The following is a 19,301-nucleotide window of genomic DNA, read 5'->3' on the forward strand; positions in this document are numbered from 1 at the left end:
TCTCTGTCTTTTTAAAATACCTTCTTGGGTACATCTCCTTGTGGTGCTCTGGCAATAGGGGCAGCAGCCTGCAAAACCTACAGAGGAATAGCTGGTCTCCTCAAGGAAAAGGAATTCTCTTCTCCCCAGGGAACAGCCCATGGGGAAAAGTTTCTTGGTCTGGTAGGAGGGATGAGACCATGGAAGAAGACTAAATGTTCCTGAGCTCAGGACCAGTAATAACAAGAGCCAAACTAGCCAATGACGTGGACCGTCATCCCTCAACAGCCCGCATTTCGTACTGGTGGCAGCAGGGTTCCTGGAGGGCAGAACAGGGTCTCCAGAAGCCATCGGTACCTTTGGATCCTGTTTGTCGTCTGCTCTCTTTGCTGCTTCTGAGTCATGGTGAGGATGAGCTGCTGCCTTCGTCTGGAGGAGCAGGTCTGCTATTAAGGCTGCAGGTGTTTGTCACCTCTTACGGTGCTGACTGCACAGGCATCATGTGCTGCACCTCATGGGAGCGTGCCGTGGATCACTTGTATTGGGTTTAACAAAATTCAACAAAAGCCATACCACAAGTGAAAAACAACCATGTTGACAGGGTCCTCTTAAATATGGAAATTGAACTTTGTGTGATATAGGCAGGACTGTGTACCTTTATTATATCTGCCCAATTAAAGCTGAAGGAATGGGGTGTGTGACAGAAAATTTGGCTGTTTCTAACATAATTGGTTTCTGTTCTCCTACAAAAAGAAAGAAAAAAATCAGAGAAAATAAATACAACACTGATAAATGAATATTTAGTATGATGTAAAAGTGAATTCAAAACACATGTAAGATGCAGTCAAGTTCCAACCATAAATATATCACAAGGGATTAGCCATTCTTTAATTCAGTTCTCCCTTATTAAGTTATTTTTTGTTCAACTAAATGCATTTCTAATAGTTTACCCTGAAAGCATATATTTTCATATGAGTGAGGCATGCAAGTACTAACAATGTACATTCAGCACGTAGCGTGTGGGGTGAATACAATGCATTGCCTGTGCTTTTATGTTCTGCCTTGACAGCAAGATTTTCAGGGCTGATTAAAGCATTTAGGTGAGCTGAAGCTCTAAAAGTACCCTACTAAGGGCTACTTAAAATACAATACATTTAAAATGAGATATTAGCAAAATGTATTCAGAGGCAACTGGAATAGTGATAAACATGGCAGGATAATTTTAAAACTCCAGTTTTGAAGAGTGCTGGTTGAAATTGCTTCAGTGCTCACATTTCAGTTAAAAAATGCTTCCGAATTGGTTATGTTCTGATTTTCAAATTCCTAAATACAACACTCCAAATCCTGGATCAGAAATTTTCTTTTTTTCTCTCTTTCCTTCTTCCATTGCTTTTCTATTTGTTTTGGAGCCTTCTAATTCAGGGTCCCTCTGTTTACAGCGGGACTCCCTTTAGGGCGTGGTATGTGTTTATTTATTTATTATTAAAAATAATTTTTTACACAGAATTTCCCCTGAGATACTCCAAGTGGTGGAAGTGTGGAATTCAGAGCTGAGCAAAAGGTTAAGTTTGGATGGAGAAATTAAAATAAAAAGACCATGGAAAAATGTATCTGATTGCAGCTTGCCTTTGACTGGCCTAATTCTCCAGTGCATCTGCAAAAGCTGGAGCAACACCCTCACTACAGACTTCCCTTGCTCTGCTCCTTTGATGATTTGAAGTGTCAGAATACAATACAATACAATAGATTAATTTGGAACTACCCCATTAAAAGAAAATAAAACTCAGAAAAGAGGCAATAGGAAATACCCTATTGCAGAGCACCATGTGAAATGGAGTGATGTGGTGGTACCTCTGCAGGTCTAAATTGTTGAAATACGAGATTTAGTTTTGCGAGTCAGTGGGGAGCATGTTAGATCGTGTAATCAGGACCTTAATCCTTCCTGCTGCTGGTTCCAGCCTGGAGCTGTCTGTGTGGTGCAGCTGTAGCAAGGAGTTATTTGGTGTGACCATCTTCATCAAGAGGATGGATGGGCAGATGGATGCTCTCTGGGTTTGGAGAAGTGGTGAATAGTGACATGTCATCTTCTGAACTGGCCAGTATTCTGCCATTCAGCTGGGTGGAACATGCCCAATCTGGACATTTGGAGATGTGCAGATGCTTTTGATGGCAGAAGCCATTGTGAAGCCCTGTCTAGAAAGGCATGTCAAATAAGCCTGAGTTTTGAACTTTCCTCATTACCATTTGTACCTTGGACAGGAATTACAGATTATTTTCTATTGTGTTAGGATAATTTTGTGGCTACCTTCACAATTTCCTAGGTTTCAGCAAGCAGCAGGGGAGGATTTTTTCAGTGACATTTTTTAACTTGGATGTCTGATATTAGGCTCTGTATCCTGCATTTCATCAGCTGGTTTCTGAGGTGAGAAGACATCCTTTCTCCCATGAAGAAGACCAATTCTTGCTGTAGGCCATTTTAATTTAGGCTCCTATGCACACATATAAATGCAAGGCTATCTTTAACGAACCATTTTTCAGCACTGACATCCAGTGAGGTACCATGCATTGCAAATACTGCTTTCCGCAGCAATTCTTTTGGGAAGGAAGGACAGTAGATGAGGCATCCTTTTCCTCCCTCCACCTGAGGAGGATATTTCTTTATCAATTTCCCTATCAAAATTTCCTCAGGTTGGCACCTGGCTGGGATCATTTTGCCCATTCTTTTATTACGATATGATGCCAAGGTGGCTCCAAAAAAGCAAACTCCATCTGAAAAGATGGGAAGATAAGAAGAAATGAAACCCTCCCTGCAATGTTTTGGATCCAGGTGCAGGACTGTGTAGGGAGGGAGGAACGAGGTATCCTGATGTCTCAGCTTCCCCCCACTCCTAACCTCAGGATGCAAGTCAGTAATTCCTAGGTCATTTGCATGTAATTGTTATTTATAGGTACTACTGTGGAGCCAACACAGCATAAAATAATTTGGTTTATTTGTCATGATGACTTTTAATGAAACAGTTTCTTTTTGTTAGAAAAGTTAGGGTGAAATGTGTCTGAGCTTTTTGTATGTATTGTTATTACTTCTCTTTCTATGAACAAAACTGCTACTCGCTTCTGATATGAGCACAAATCAGCAGAAATTTAGTGCTTCTAAATGTACTCTCTCCCTTACACAATTACACATTTGCACGAGATTATGATACCAAATTCAAATAGACAACTTGCGGACAAAAATCTATCGAAATAAAGGGTAACAATGGTGTTGGCAGGACAGGATTTCTTTAACTCAAAATGTAATGTCGTTGCTTCAGTCACCGGAAAAAAATCTCAGTATAGGTCTCCTTCATATATTCTGATCTTTTAAAAAGTTATTTATGAATATGCTATATCAATTAATGGTTAAAAAGTGATGATGTTCCCTGGGATTAACAAGCAAATGGAGGAGACAGGTACTTAGGAGTTTTAGAAAATAAAGTTAATAACATTTAAACTAAAACATCTTCTCAATAAAAATGCATAGGAAATAGTAATTTGTTTTACTAGGTCATTTCTAAATGTCAGAAATTGTTCCAAGTAAGACTGCTTTTTTATCCTTTTGTCTAGCATGCACTTCTCTTAGTTTATTAATCTGAAAAACAGATCTCCCGATAATTCTGTTGGAGAACAAAGAAAGTTGTATTTTAGTAATTAGGTCTCTGAAGTTATTATCCGTCAGTGCACACTCATCTGCTCAGTTCTCCTCTGAGACCTGATTAATCTGATTTCTTAGATAATGTCCTAAGAGAAAGAGGAACCAATGGTTGCTCACAGTGGTATTGTGTTAAATATATCTCTTGCCATAATTAGGGTGCACACCTAGTAATTGTATTTCAAGGTAAAAGTCTTGATCACTTGAGTTGTGATTAGCTTTCTTGAGGCAGTCTGGTTGTAAAAATATAGCTCTGCTGAAGAAGAGCCCAGCTGAAATTTTTTGTGGTCTTAGATGTATTTCAAAATTGCTGCCTTCCCTTGTCTTCATAGAAGCTGAGTGTGGGCAAGAATAAAATCTTATTTCTGCTACCTTTAAATTTGGTCATCCTGTGTGTTGCCTGTTTGTTCATGCCGTGTGCTCAGAATGAGTTTGGAACGAGAATGTTAAATACATGTGTGCTGGTTTTGGCAGGATTAAACAAACATCCTGTATATATTAAAAAAAGAAAGAAGAAGCGAAAAAAACCTGTGCAAAGTATTTTGAGTTAAAAAAAAAAAAAAGGTTAGTTTCTGACATGGTGAGAGGTTGCAGGAACAGTTCTTCTAGAACAAATACTGTATTTGTGTCATTTGTCATCGATGTGCAGGGAACCAATGCAGTTTTGTTTTCACTGTGTCTTCTGGAGTAAAGAGTGACTTTGCTCTCTGTCTGGAGTACGGCCCCAGCATTGTGAACACTCTTTGCTGAGATGACTATGGGTTTGAAAAATGAGATTAAGATGACAAAAAACAATTATAGTGAGGAATGCTTACCTTTTTGTGTTAGTAGAAATACTGCATTCGATAAGGAGGTTTGAATTTTGCTTGGCAAGTTAGGAGGCTATGAGTCTGCAGCGTGATTACAGCCAGAAGGTATAAGAGCCAAATAATTCAGGAGAGCTTAAAAAAAAATCTCAGAAATGCCAGATACGCTTCAAATGGGATTAAAGGAAATCCCTTTTTCAGGAAAGAAATTTATGAATTTGTTCTGAAAAATTGAGGAGCTGCTGAGTATTGCATATTTAAGGTCCCTTCCAGCCCAACCCATCCCATTCTATGGTTGTATGGTTGCCCATGTTACAGTTGATGTCCCCAGCACTGTGAAGCCTGTCTCATTTAAGGTAAGGTTAAAATCGTGCAGGGTAATTGACTTTCCTCCTAACTCAGTACAAATGCTCAAAGTTTTCTGGCTGCAAAGTGCTTTTTCTTGACTGCTTTGGAATGCAAAGTGCCTCAAAGGGAAATGACTAACCTCATCCTGCTGAGGCAAAATGTACCCAATGCAATGCCAGACGGCAAGGCAGTAGTTCTTTGCTGTTACTATAGAATCACAGAATAGTTTGGGTTGGAAAAGACATTAAGTTCATCTAGTTCCAACCCTCCTGCCACAGGAGGGACATCTTCCACTAGACCAGGTTGCTCAAAGCCCCATCCAGCATGGCCTTGAACACTGCCAGGGATGGGGCAGCTGCAGCTTCTCTGTGCAACCTGTGCCAGTGCCTCATCACCCTCACAGGGAAGAACTTCTTCCTGATACCTAATCTAATTCTCCCCTCTGTCAGTTTAAAGCCATTCCCCCTTGTCCTACCCCTTGTCCTTGCCCTTGTATACCAACATCTTTTTCTCATGTGCAAAAACGTGTCTTATTTTATTGTTTCCAACACATGTAAGCATGTCTGTGTATACCCAGATGGAGTGCCACGTATGTAGCTTCTCAGCCTCTTTCAGTCCCCTAGCACACTATTCCCATCAGCCTCACTCCTTTTTCAAGTTGTTCCTGCACATCTTATTCCATTCAGCCTGTATATTGTAAATGTAGGCAGTTATGTCAATTTACGCATTAAAATACAGTATCTAATCATTGAATGGAAATAATTACATGCTCAGAATAGGCCTGCATTTGCACAGTCAGCTGAAAAAGATAATGCATATAATAGTTCAATTTCTCAATACACTTAGTGCGTTGCTAAACCACTTTATCTCCTTAATAATCAGTTAGTATTCAATTCCGATCTCCTACCTAGTCTGTTAAAGTCAGGCTAAAATGCAAAGTTACATTCTTTTTCGAGCACTTTGTTTAAAGCATTACTGAGAATTTAAATATAGTACTTTGTGATTTTAATTTGGGATTACAAGATAAGTGCTTGTGTTTTACTTGGGTTTACTGAGCAGATGATACACAATCCTCCTTTCAAGTGTAATTATATAATTAGGTTGATAATGACTGTAGCAATTTAGGAAGCAAGAGCTCTTGATAAACATTTTCCCTCTTCCCTTACCTATTTTGCATTTTAGTGCTAGTGGACTGCCAGAGCTGCAAGCACTCTAATTCCAAAATAAGTTCATTTAACTTGTGGTGATATGATCCTGCAGTGAAATATGTGTGGCCATCCTCAGGAGCCTGCATGACAGCTGAGCTCTGTGCTGCTTTGGTTAGAAAAGCACCCACCCAGGGCAAGGAGGATTTTTCCAGGGGAGCAAAGCACTGCACTGTGAATTGAGCTGCTCCTCCCATAGTCTGCCATGAGCAGGAAACTCATCTGCTAGGGATAAAAAAAAAAGAAAAAGAAGGGGGTGGGGGAGAATAGGAAAAAAAATGAAAAGGAAAAAGGAGGGGGGAAGAAAGCAAGTAAAAATTTAATACAACTTTTTCACCATCATAGTTCCCAAAGGTCTTGGGAACTATGCTCAACGAGCTGTAGGGCTGAATGCATCATAGATGAGGGCAGAAATTTCTCACAGTCACTCAGTGTCAGGCTAGGTATTAATTCTGCCCTTGACAAATGTGAATGTATTCACGTAGGCACTCAAGTGCCAGAAACATTCTTTTGAGTCTGTATGTATAGGAGACTACTTGGACAGGCATTTACTGTGGTACTTCTAGGAGGAGAATCAGTGCAGCAGCTGCTGAGCTATAGCTTTCTGAATCAAAAAAAATACCTTTCTTCTATTTGCTTGTCTGCTTATATTTAAGACACTAATATTGAAAATGTGAATCATATTGATAGTCCTTGCTTATTGAGTTTCTGTGATTGGGAAAAAAAACCCAAAACCAGTAACAACAAAAAATTGACTAAAAGCAATTGTGCTGCAAAATACTTACCTTTATAGTGTTAGTCACTGTTCTTAACTTTTTAAGTAAAAATGATATGTGTCTATATATACACACAGATTTTCCTCACAGTTAGGCGAGGAGGTGTCTGAGATGAAAAGCCATGCTAAAACTGAGGGTGATTTCCGAGGCTGCATGCCTCTGCTCTGCAGAGGGAATGCTGCAGCAGTGGCAGGAGAGGGAATGTGAGGATGACGGGGCTGGCTTGTGGTAAGTCCAGGGAGGTCATGTTGTCCTCATCCCCGCTTCTGGGTGATCCAAGCAGACTCTTGTGGGTCCCTCAGTCTTTGGTTGGCTTGCCAGGTTCACCTAGCCGATGTAATTAATCAAAGATAACAATCTAAAAATAAATAATGCTCTTCAAACACCACTCGATGGTCAAGAGTGACCAAAAATACTGACTAATGCTGAAAAGGAGCAACAGTGAATAGTTGAACAAATTATTTACCTGAAAGCATTTGCCCTCATCCCATTTCTGATTGGTATTACTCTACTAGAATTTATTTTTATCATTCAAGGAGCAGCCACCTAGGAGGCTGCTGCAGTGGGTGCTGCAACAGCTTTGTTCCACAGGGGCTCACATTTCCTTATAGAATACTGTCATTCATAGACTCATAGAATACCAGGTTGGAAGGGACCTCAAGGCTTATCTAGTCCAACCTTTCTTGGCAAAGTATGATCTACACTAGATATCCCAGCTCCTTTTCTAGCCACATCTTAAAAGTGGCCAGCACTGGGGACTCCACCATTTCCCTGAGGAGATTATTCCAATGGCTGGTTGTTCTCATGGTGAAAAGTTTTCCTCTTGTATCTAGTTGGAATGGCTCCAGAAGTAACCTGTACCATTATCCCTCGTCTTCTCCATGTGACTCCTTGCAAAAAGTCTATCCTTCATAGCTACCCTTTAAATACTGGAACATGGTGATAAGGTCTCCCCTGAGCATTCTTTTTTCTCTAGGTTGAACAGGCTCTGTTGTCTCAGCCTTTCGTTGTATGGCTTCCCAGTCCTTGGATCATCAAACTCTGATTTTTAATAAGAGATTACCCCTGCTTTCCATTGCAGATATCCATCTCCAGCATACCAGTCACTTTCCACAGTGGTTTTGTGACAGAGAGCAGTGGAGTATTGTGGATGCTTTCCCACAGGGAATGTTTGTTGGAAGAAAAGGCAGGAGTTGCTGAACACTCTGTTATTAAAACCAGCAACTGCTTGAAAATTAATGTTTGACTTAGTTTCTTGGATCATCTTGCTTGTTTTAGTTCAAATGTACTTATAAGAGGAGGCTGCGAGAATTTGGGTGTTCCTGTCTTGTAGTTGTTCCAAAGGTCTTGGCTTGTTAACACAGCCCTAACCTAAAGCTGTGGTTACAAGCGAGCTTAAAACCTGGCCTCCTAGATGCCATCCCTCGTTTGTATGCTTTTTTTTTTTAAGAGAAAGATGACATTTGTGGATCAACAAACCCGTAAGTGCTCCTGCGTAATTAACATACATGAATCAAGACAGATCAAATTCATGTTTTATCTTTTGTGTCATTTATAGCCTTGATATTTGCAAAGATCATTTTATTAAATTTGTAATAAAATGGAGCATAAAGAGTGGGTTGGCAGATCATTGCCAGACAGCCAGGGCTGCCTTAGATTACTTTTCCCTAACGGTATCCCTTGTGGGCCATATTACAGCTCTCTAATGATTTGATGTAGCTTTTCAGCTGATATGGAAGAGTAGAAAGAAAACCTTTATTACTTTACATATAATATAAATGGAATAGGAAAAATAGTGCCCTCATGTATACTGTGCCCAATATTGAAATAGCAGGTAATACAAACATGTATTTGAACACCCTGAGGAGAGAGGCTGGCTTTGATTCTATCTATAAAATTTATGAGTTGGGAAACAGTCCTGTTTTGAAGGGTCGTATGGACATTCAAAATGAGACTCATTTAAGATGCCTACAAAATAGAGATTGGCTGACCTACTTGTTTAGTCTTAATGTACTGAATGTCAATAGAAACCCGATGTTTCAATTTGAAAACAGCATCAATGTAATGGTCTTTTATGAAGGTATTTAGATATTTCTCCAGCTACAAAAATACATTGTTTTACATGCACGCTCTTACCACTTACATCAGCTCTAGCCATGTTACAGTCCCAAGAGCACAGGTTTCACTCCTGTTACTCTTACATGTTAGTAAAAGGACAAAATTTCCCAGGAACACTTTTCAGTTTTTTTCATGCCAGAGAAGAGCTGTAACGTAGCAGGCTTTGGTGTCTTTCACTGGGAAAACATTTTTACTGTAAAAATTCTTCTAGTACCTCAGTTTTACTATTTAATATTTACTCTTTGGTGCTGTGTGGTCAATGCTAAATTCAGAGGTTTCTTTTCAACTCTGCCTCTCTTAAAAGCTTTCCTAAGATATGGACCAGAGAAATAGCTTAATGAAGGATTCATTTTATCCATAATAATGTTCCCATTGATACCTGTTTCAGTAAAGTTGCTATTTTTTTCTTTAGTGTCTGGTCAAAATTGGCAAAGTAAGAGTTAATTATCCTTTGTCTTTCTAAAAAATGTGTGTGTGAGTATCATACAACACGGGTACATTTATGGGGGAAAACAACATTTGAAGTCTTAATCTTTTGCCATAGAATAAGCTTTAAAAGTGCAACACAATGTCATGCGACAATTCATTTGCAGAAATATTGATAATATTGATTCATTTTCTGGAGTGATAATGTTTTTTTTTATGTTAGAAATTGTAAGTATGTTTTCTCCAAGCATATATAGCTGAAGTTTCCCATGAGAAGCTCAGAATTTTCATTCCATACCATATTTCATATTAGAAATCCACTACCTATATTTATCTTAAATCACCCGTGAGTGGATACAAGAACTCCTCAGAAAGAGGGGGAAGGTGGTGGGTTTGGTTGTTCGTTTTTTTTTAGTTACCACATTTATTATTTATTTTACTTATTAATGACTTATGCGTGGTTTTTGTCAATATAAATAAGATGTAAAGGAGTTAATGTTTTGAGTAATTAGAAAATACATGTTTTACCAATTAATATGTCTGCTTTTGATACAGACAGAACATTAAAACCCATGGATTTTAGAAGCACGGAGCATTATGTGTTAAATTTCCTGGATCGTATTGTAGCACTGCAGGACCTGCTCAGCCCTTGCCTGTGAGGGATGGAGCTTTCTTCTCGCAAATTGCTGGCAGCCACCCTCTGCCTCCTTGGATGCAAGGCAGCACAGCGTGCTGGAGTGAAGCATCCTCCCCGGTACTGGCTGAATCATATTAATACAGCAACTAGTATTTTTCAAAAATTGTTGGCAAGTGTTCTCATTGCTTCTCTGTCATGTGTGCCAAACCAGGCACCCGGGTGTTGCAAACTCATTTTTAATTTAGCTCTCTGCCATCTTCAATCCTGTGAAACATATATTATTTTGAATACTGCTTTGGTGGTAAAAAAAGCCAAAATCAAAGTAAACTATGTCCATCTCTGGAGGTTTCCTGTGGCCTTCAACTTGGTTCTTAGATTTCTCATTTAAAGGGGACACCTTGGATAATGAGCTGGCTTCTGTGCAAAGTGATACAGGCTTCCAAAGCTGAACTATGGACAGATGCGCATAGCCTGGCTTCTCTGGTCACACTGCTCTCCCTTTGAATACACTAGAATATCGCTTCAGTGACACACAGTTTTCTCTTAGGCTTTTCAAGGCAGCAAAAGAAAGCAAAAGCCTAATTTGGATTAAGTTTTCAAAGTGATATTCTTACATTATTCTCAATTCTACAATTTCTGTTCCATTCCAGGCTTTGCTTTTTTATTTTTATTTATTTTATTTTATTTTTTTTAAATCTTTATCACCATGAATTAGTGTCTTGTTCTGCAGAAATGGTACTTTTTGCCAATTTTGAAACTATGCCCTTGTATGCTTATTTGCAGGTCATGCCCATTAGAAGAAAATGCAGATGCAATGCAATGCAATGCTGCAACCTTTTAATTTGTTCTACTTCCAGCACATCTACTGCTCCGCTAAAATAATCTGCTTCTGATTTTTAATCCATTCTTTTGCACACTATGCTTCCTGTAGCTTCTTATGAGATTTCTTTATTTTTTTTTCACCCAAGGACATTTTACTTATCTTTTCTTATTTAAGTGTAAGTAGCCTTACAAGTCATTAATTATTTTTATATTTTCTCTGAGTCTCATTGATTCTTTAGCAACTAGTAACAATAAATAAGTATTGCTTCATAATAGCTTGGGTTTAAGTTGAGCAGAAGAGATTGTAAAGGTTTAGTGGAGATCCATACAAATGAGGTCCTTGCTTGAAGACGAAGCAGGAGACTGCTGGCATCACTGCATGTATGCGAGTGACTGCCACAAAATGAACCAGCTCAGTTCCTGCAAGATGAGTAATATGTATAATAGAGCTTTGGGAAAGGAGAACCTGTCAGGGGTTTAGCAGGCAGTATTTTTAACATGTGTTAGAAGCCCGTGGAGAGAAAAGGAAAGGACAGCTTGGATTAAAGGGGTTGTGCCAGTGCCTTGGAGACCTTGGGCACAGTGACCATGGTTTCTGCATCTGCATTCCAGGGCCTGAAGAGCCTCAGAATAAACCTGCCCCAGTGAGGTGAGTGTGCCACACCCACCAAAGACTACCCATGTCTACAGCTATGTTTTATGAAGATGTAGAACTAGAGTTTATTTTGCTAGAGTTTGTTTAATCACAGAAAACTGTGATTAAAATGAAGTTGAGTCCGATTGACTGGAAAAACATTCATTCCTTTTTCTAATCCAGCAATTTCAGGGCTGAACCAAGTGCGGAAATAAAAGTCCCTGTAAGAATTGTAAAGCAAAATCAAAACAAGGTGTTTGGTTGATCCACAGGGCATTTTCATTGAGAGACAGTGTTTTTGATTTTGTTCATAACTAAAACTATCAAAGTGGGTGCGTGCAGTGGGGGTAGGCTGTGCTGTTTGCCATCTGAGAATACAACCATGTTAATATCCTTCTTCCTCATGTTCAGCTTCATCAGATCCCCACGGTACAAAGCAGTATGAAACAGATATTGCTTTTCTGCTAGCACTTCCAGTGCCTTCCCATGAGGAAGATTAGCTTAATTATAGATAAAGATTGAGTAGCACAAATAATAGCGGAAGTGCACGTCTATTCTACCAAAGAGGCAGTAATTGCAGACCCTTGCCCGTTAAAGCTTACCTGAAAAACATTTATTATTTTTTATTTTTTTTAAATAGTCTCTTTTCTGATAGCAAAGATGTTTTCACAGAGATTGAACGGATAGCCTTGAAGTCAGGCAGGTGTTCTTGGTCTTCCACCACTGGTACAATAGAATCATAGAATCAACTAGGTTGGAAAAGACCTTTAAGATCATTAAGTCCAACCATTACCCCAGGACTGCCAAGACCACCACTAAACAGTATCACTGAAGGCCTCATCTATAAAAATGACAATCTGCAGCAAAACTCATGTTGCAATCCTGCTCATGCCCAACCAGGTCCAGAGGCTGCACTTGTCATCTGTTTAGTTTGGTCCTTTTGTGGCGAATATAGACAGACACAAAGCAGTCTAACAGCCTTAAGATGCTGCTTAATGGAAACACGGGGCTTAGGACCCAAGGTGGTTTAGGTAGTAGTTTTAGGTACTGTAAATTAAATTAAACAGTGACTGCGTAAGTTATATTTAGAGAAGAATTGCCATTTGAAAAAATAAAATATTAATTAACTACTGTAATTCTGAAATTTGTATGCTTTTCTTCCCTTAAACAGAGTCAAATGTAACTCTGTGATCCATCTCCAGCACAACAGCTGATAAATTACTTTTGCTTCTTGGGGGGGAAAAAGAAAATATCTTTTTAGGACTTTTATAGAGCCTCCCCAACACCTTACCAGTCATAGCAGAAGATGTTCTGAGAGCTGCAGAGTGGATGGGGCCTCCGTCCTTACAAAGCCTCTGCCCTAAGAACCCATGTATTCCCCCATGCTGTGAGCTTGCCTTTCCCAATTCTTGTGTGTTCACCACAGGCCCTGCAGATCTGTTCTGCTCGGGGACTGCACCACAGGGATTTCATTTCTCTTCACTTTTCCACCATCCCCTAAGTTACTACAATTTAATTTCTCTGTATGTGTTATGGCTGAAGGTTCTTTCTGAATACTTCCATTTACTGAAGTTTAAAGTTTCATGCTTGCTTAATGCCGGAGTAAGTGCCACTTAATTTTTTGGCGCTGACCAAGAACATTCAGTTTGTGAGGAGTTTTTGCTGATCTGGAGCTGATGAAGTATTAGTCACCCCCAGCCGCTCTGATCAAGCTAAGGTGCTTCCCAGGAGCACCTGCCTTGATTTAACCTGTAGCAATAATTTGTAGTATATCCTGTATTTTAGTTAATTATCTAGAATTACATCTTATCCTTTAATTATATAATGATACACGAACCTAATTTTTCTAAGGTGTAACTGGTAAATATTTGGAAATATGGATGAGTGGTTAACCAAAATAAGTTTAATTTTTGTTACTAGTAATGAATAGTCTTGCTGTTGCTGTGTACTAAAGTTCTTTAAAAATTGTGCATTAGGGCATGATTTTCTAGCAGAATATGCTGATATCCTTGGAGCTTCACCTCTATGATAATTTAAAAATAAGATTGCATAAATAATGGAAAGCAGAAGATGATGGAATGCAGCATGGTTTTCAGATACAGACCTGGGAGAGTGTCTAAAACTGTTTCAGCTGAGTGCTGGCAGTTGCTGTTCCTTTGCTTACCAGTTTCTTTGAACGGTAGCTCTCATCTAAAATTAGATTAAATTAGGATACAGAGAATATTTGAAATGCTTTTTGGGTTTGGGTTATCTTTCTAAGTAACTCAGGTTGGCCAAGCACCTTAAGCCTGGCCTTTACGTTGCTTTCTGTGATCATTGATTCAGTGTCTTGTGCCTGGGATGTGCAGCCATGCCTGTGTGAAATAAATTGCTTGACTAGCTATCATGAGTCTTGAAAGCACCATATATTCTTTTAATTAAGAATATGCTGTACAGGGCGCCAGGTGGGAGGGGATTTCAAATGATTTCCCCTCTCCTTGCTGATTATTCAATTTGGTTTTCTTTTTTTTTCTCTTCATGACCTGTATTTCTGATCTGTGGCCCATGCACCACTCCTGATGGCCAGCAGGATGCTGCTGGCTCAGGTCTCTGATGTATATAGGCTTGCAGCAGGAACAGCCCCACCAGACACGGTGACAATTTAATTGATGTGATGTGACGTGACATCTTCTCCCTCGAGGAGAGCTGTGCCACCAGTGCACTGCCTGTCATAGGGGTTCTGGGTCATCATAGAGGTGGGTCCTATCCACTGGCTGCCCTCTGCAGAAGCCTGCCACCTTTTTTCCGCTTCCCTGCGTTATTACAGGAGACATTAAATTTTATAATAGTGTTGATGATAGCTATGCTGTGAGTTGTGCTGTGGGCTGAGCCCAAGGTCTGTGGGACCTTGTGGGGCACAGGAAGGAAGGAGCAACAGGGTTCCTCAGGATGGAGAACGTGTCCTTGCTGGTGAAATCACCCAAGGGCTGTTCTAGATTATAGAAGTAAAATAGCCATGCCTCACCCAAGTTATTTCTCTCAGCGGGGTGCTGGAAAACACCAGCAAGATGCTTTGGAAAAAAATAATTTGTAAAAATCTTTATTATTTATTATTTTGGAATATGAAGAAATCAAGGAGTTCAGTGGTCCTGCCTTTCCAGATAGATAAAATAATCTGAAAAGAATAAAAATTAATATTCTGGGTCTGGAACTAGATGATCTTTAAGATCCCTTCCAACCCAAACCTTTCTATGATTCAATTTGCAAAATTCAAATTGCAAAAATTAATCGCTTAATGCTTGTAAAGATCTATGGTTTGGCAGCTGCATATGCATTCACATACTGCTGCACCATAATTCCAGCAAGTGGATATTGATAAAAAGGAAATCATGACAATGGGAGAAGAATCCATGATGCATGCTCTGCAGCTTTACAAAACCTGTGCTTTGATCATCTATTTTCTTAACAATTCCAGGTGTTGTTAAGGTGGATTATGGTGATGTATCCATCAGAAAAGCACTGAGAGAAAATCTGAAGTGTAAACCTTTCTCATGGTACTTGGAAAACATCTATCCTGATTCCCAGATTCCACGGCGCTATTACTCCCTTGGTGAGGTATGAACCATTTCCTTTGGTTACACTAGAACAGTAAGTACACAGCACAAGGGGAGGAATCACTGAGAGAAGAAGTGGTTTTGGGAAAAGGAGTAAAGATGCAATGCCTGCATCTAACTTTTCTTTTGAACAGGTTGCATCTTGTCTGAATCTTTCATAGGAGGGCATTGCTATTCTGAATGTATACATTCACAATTAAAAATGTATCTTTTAAATTGAGTAGTGTATTGGAAAAGTGAAGGAAAAAAAAAGTGTATCGGAATAGTTGAAGGAAACTTTCCATCATCACTTATTATTTACATGTAGAATAGAAAAAGCTTTGGGTTTTTTGCTTTTTTCTTCTAAAAGAAATGTGTTTGCTCATTGATGCTGTGTTTTCCAGCAAGGCTGCCTGGAGCTGGGTATCACAGACATTCCTAATACTCTGATGGTTCTAGTATCACCCAAAGCTGGAATCTTTTTCAAATTCAGATAATTCACTGCTAAAAATATTCTACTGAGTTGTAATTACGCTGACTTTTAAAAGCTCTTGAATGGCTTGATTTAAAGATTGCCACAGATAAAAAAGCAGTCAAATGAGCAAATTTTACTTTGTTACATCCAGGAAAGTAGTTTACTATTGAAACTTGCAGTAGTAGTGCCAAATAAAAGCCACAGTAGGGTTTCCAGTTTAACTATGACAAGATAAAGTGGAACATGGTGTTTACAGCAAGGAAGGAACTCATCTAACAAGTGTCAAATAAGATTTTGTATGATATTGTCACACTGGAAAATAGAAGTATGAGAAAGTAATAAAATAGTTATTAAAACACCTTATTTTTACCAGCACAGCCTCAGTTTCTATGGAAACAGCAGTTCAGGCAGGATCTAAGAATTAAAACTCACACTTGACTATTGTGGCTGCTGACTGCCAGTTGAGCAGTAAAGTGCGTTGTTAGACCTGAAGCTCAGGTACCATCATCAGCAGTAATGGACAATTTTTAAAACATCAGGAGTGCATTTCTCAGTCATTTTCCTCTCTTTTGGCAGAGATGTAATCTCAGGTGGGACAAACTGCCTGGTTTGTCTATGCAGTTGGCATCATTAATCCACAAATGGTCCCTAATGTGCCTACGGGCTATGTGAGATGCACCATGTGTGGGGGTGGCTGGTCAGGGGAGGACTATACTTCCCCGTGGCTCAAAAAATGATGAAAGAGAAAGAAAAGAGAATATGATGCAGCCTGCAGGTGGGAGCGTGGGTTCACTGGCTGCTAAGAATCGGGCTCTGTAATAAATCTGAGAAAATTATTCTCTAGTACAGCGCAACCTAAATGTAAGGAGCGTTCAACTCCAAATATATTGTGTGAGTGCATATTTTGTTCTTTTCTAATACAAATAGTGACAAAAAGTGTGAATCATTTCACCAGATTTAGGATAAACATTCTTACTTATGACCTCCTGCAGGATAGTGCAGGTGTGACTTCAAATTGGATAGTGTTCACACATGGCTCACTTGCACGGCCCAACCTGTTAGAAATAATAGTCAGTGTTGTCTCACATTTTAATTTGGATTTTATTTGGCTGTTGCACTACTAATTGATATATGCTGGTTGCTTTTGTAAATGAAATGCACAATTTGTAAGTGAAATTTCTGAAGTGTGGTGCTATGCAGAACTGAAATTCTTAAGTAGTTTCTGAAGCACATTCATTGTACACTTAACAGGTTGATCCTGAAGGTTGCCAAGCCTTTATTTGCAAGTAAATTTTCTGTTCAGTTAGAACATAACTTATATACAGGGACTGTGTTAGTTTTGAATTTCCTAGATGGATAATATACCTCAGAATGGGAATAAAATGTGCAAAATGTGGTAAATATTGACTGTTCTTTTTTACATTTTAATTGTGTAACATTGAATACAAAGTAAACATGAGACGAGAATTATTTTGTAAACCTGAGACATAATAATCATAGCTGAGTTTTCAAGGGACTTTTTATTTTATTCCCAGTTTTAATGAATCAAGTGTTTGCCAGAAAATAAAACTGCCTTTCTTGTGGCTATACTTGAAACTATTTCTACAAAAAAAGTCTAAAGAAAAAACCCTGGGATTATCATTTCAGCTAATTGATAGGATACAGGTTGGTGATCTGCAGTTTCTTTGGTAATCTGCAGAGTAACAAGTGCTGGAGGAGAAGAGAGGAGTAAGAGGAGGAAGGTCTTCCCATGAGCTGGCTTGTCCTTCCTGCGATGCTGCAGCTGTTTACTGGCATGTGCATGTCAGAAAGCCACATATATGTAGCCACAGGTAGGGCTAGGGTACATATCTCTAAAGAGGGACCATTTGTTTTAAAAGCAGTGGTAGAAACTAGCGGTGTGTTTGCCAGCTGGCACCTGAGGTCTGAACCCCTGGGTGGGTGGCCAGGCTGCGCATGCTGACAGCCCTTCTCCTGACTTCGGCAGCTCTTGGAGGATTAAGCAGTTAAGATCATGAGCCTTCAAGAGGTTACAGGCCAGCACAAGCTGGCGCAACTCCTTTCCATGTGATTAACAGCCTTAGAGCAGATTAAGAAGCGTCCACATGAGTTTTGCTGAGCTGCTCTGCCCCAGTGTCTTTAATCAGATTTCACTCATTTTCCTTGCCAAGCCCAGTCTGGTGGCATTAGTTTAGTGCTGGCAGCTGGGCCTGCCAAGCCTCTGAGGGTGGCACAGAGCATCACAGACAACTGAGAGTTGTACTAAGTGCCACTGAAATCTCTCAAAATACAGTATTTCCTGACAGTTTTACCAAAGGAGTGCAGGACCCTGAGATGTGTTTTTCCTTTGTGCACGTTAGTAAGAAAATCAGCCTGTGCTGCTGAGAGCGAAGAAGCGAAGAGGAGCCAGGGGAGCTGTGTTTGTTGTACAGCTCCGCTGACAGGTGTATGAGGAGGGTTAAGAAAAATAATATTAAATGCACATGTGGTACAGACTGAATGTGCACACTGTTGTGGAAACTGTGATGTGGGAGAGCTTCAGGGAGACTGCAGTGTCTCCTGCTTCTCCTCTCCTACCAGGTTGGAATTGGTTGATTGCTTTTATACTCATTTTCCTGGATAAACATGTATTCTAAAAATAACATTTAGAGCAGTGATGCTCTGGTATTTACCCTGCTGCTCCTCATTGCTTCTTGTTCTGATGGTCTTTTGTTGCAATTGCTTGAGCTGAGAATCACTGGAAGGAACTCATCGCGCCGTGTGCTGCATCACAGGCCACATGCTTGTAATGTTGCCTTCCTCCCAGCTGCATCGGCACAACTGATGTGGAAATGTTTAACTAGACATGTTCACTAAGTATGTTTGTCCTTTTCGAGGATGGATAGATTCATTTATTTTAAAATTTCTAGAAAGTATGTAATTAGTCAAAAAGCTGTCCAACATCCTCTGCTCAGAAAGAGTCAGACGTCCGATGCTGTTCATACTCGGTTTTTCTCTCTCACAATGGAGTCAGCCCTGCTGGAAGGAAATAAAAGTGTGTGTCGTGGGCAAGCTACTAGTTTTGCATCATTCAGAAGTAAAAGCATATTATGTTTGTTAAAAAAACAATGCAAGACATCAAATAAGATTTGCCTTGAATGTTGTTCATACTTACACTTAACGTGTAATTTAAAATCTCACTCGTGTTCTTTGTAACTGTTTTCATTTTCTTTTGGGAGTGTGACATATTTACAGATTGCAAGTTAAAATGTATTCATGTAGTCAGATGCATGGATAATGTACTTCTTACAGCGCTGTAATCTTTTCTTCACAAGTATGACATTTACAGGCATTTTTTTTCAAGGAACATTTAATCTCTTTCTTTCTTCAGATCAGGAATGTTGAAACCAACCAGTGTTTAGACAACATGGGCCGCAAGGAAAATGAAAAAGTGGGCATTTTCAACTGCCACGGCATGGGAGGAAATCAGGTAAAATAAAACAAAAAAAAATAAAAATAAAGAAAAACCAGTATTATTTGTGGCAGCATTTCCCCCTGGGGACCTTCTGATTTTGTCCCCTGATAGAAATGGGACTACCTCAGGAATCATCAGTTAATGCACCTCAAATGTGGGCATGTTGTGTCACTATAAAAAACAATAGCAGCAATTAGCAAACATATTAAGGAAAGTTCCAGAATGTTTGAGATTTTGAACTTAAGAGTTTTAGGAGTACTCAGCCATTTTTTCAAGTAACAGCTGCATATTTTGAGAACATATCAGTGCATATCTGTAGGTCCAGTGAAGTATCCAAGTGAATATATTGAATATATTCCTG

General features: G+C 39.4%; 1 protein-coding gene across 1 annotated transcript in view; it reads left to right on the forward strand.

Annotated features, from left to right (window-relative positions):
- LOC104411158 (polypeptide N-acetylgalactosaminyltransferase 13) overlaps positions 1-19,301 on the forward strand; it is a gene marked incomplete at its 5' end in the record, with an annotated part of 41,380 nt that overhangs the window by 1,748 nt on the left and 20,331 nt on the right. The window contains 2 exons of the mRNA XM_010021514.1: positions 14,894-15,033; positions 18,857-18,955. Coding sequence (XP_010019816.1) covers positions 14,894-15,033; positions 18,857-18,955 — 239 coding nt within the window. The remainder of the gene's footprint in view (positions 1-14,893; positions 15,034-18,856; positions 18,956-19,301) is intronic.

The sequence above is a fragment of the Nestor notabilis genome, unplaced genomic scaffold (genome assembly GCF_000696875.1).
Source record: "Nestor notabilis isolate BGI_N333 unplaced genomic scaffold, ASM69687v1 scaffold22409, whole genome shotgun sequence".
Lineage (NCBI taxonomy): Eukaryota > Metazoa > Chordata > Aves > Psittaciformes > Psittacidae > Nestor > Nestor notabilis.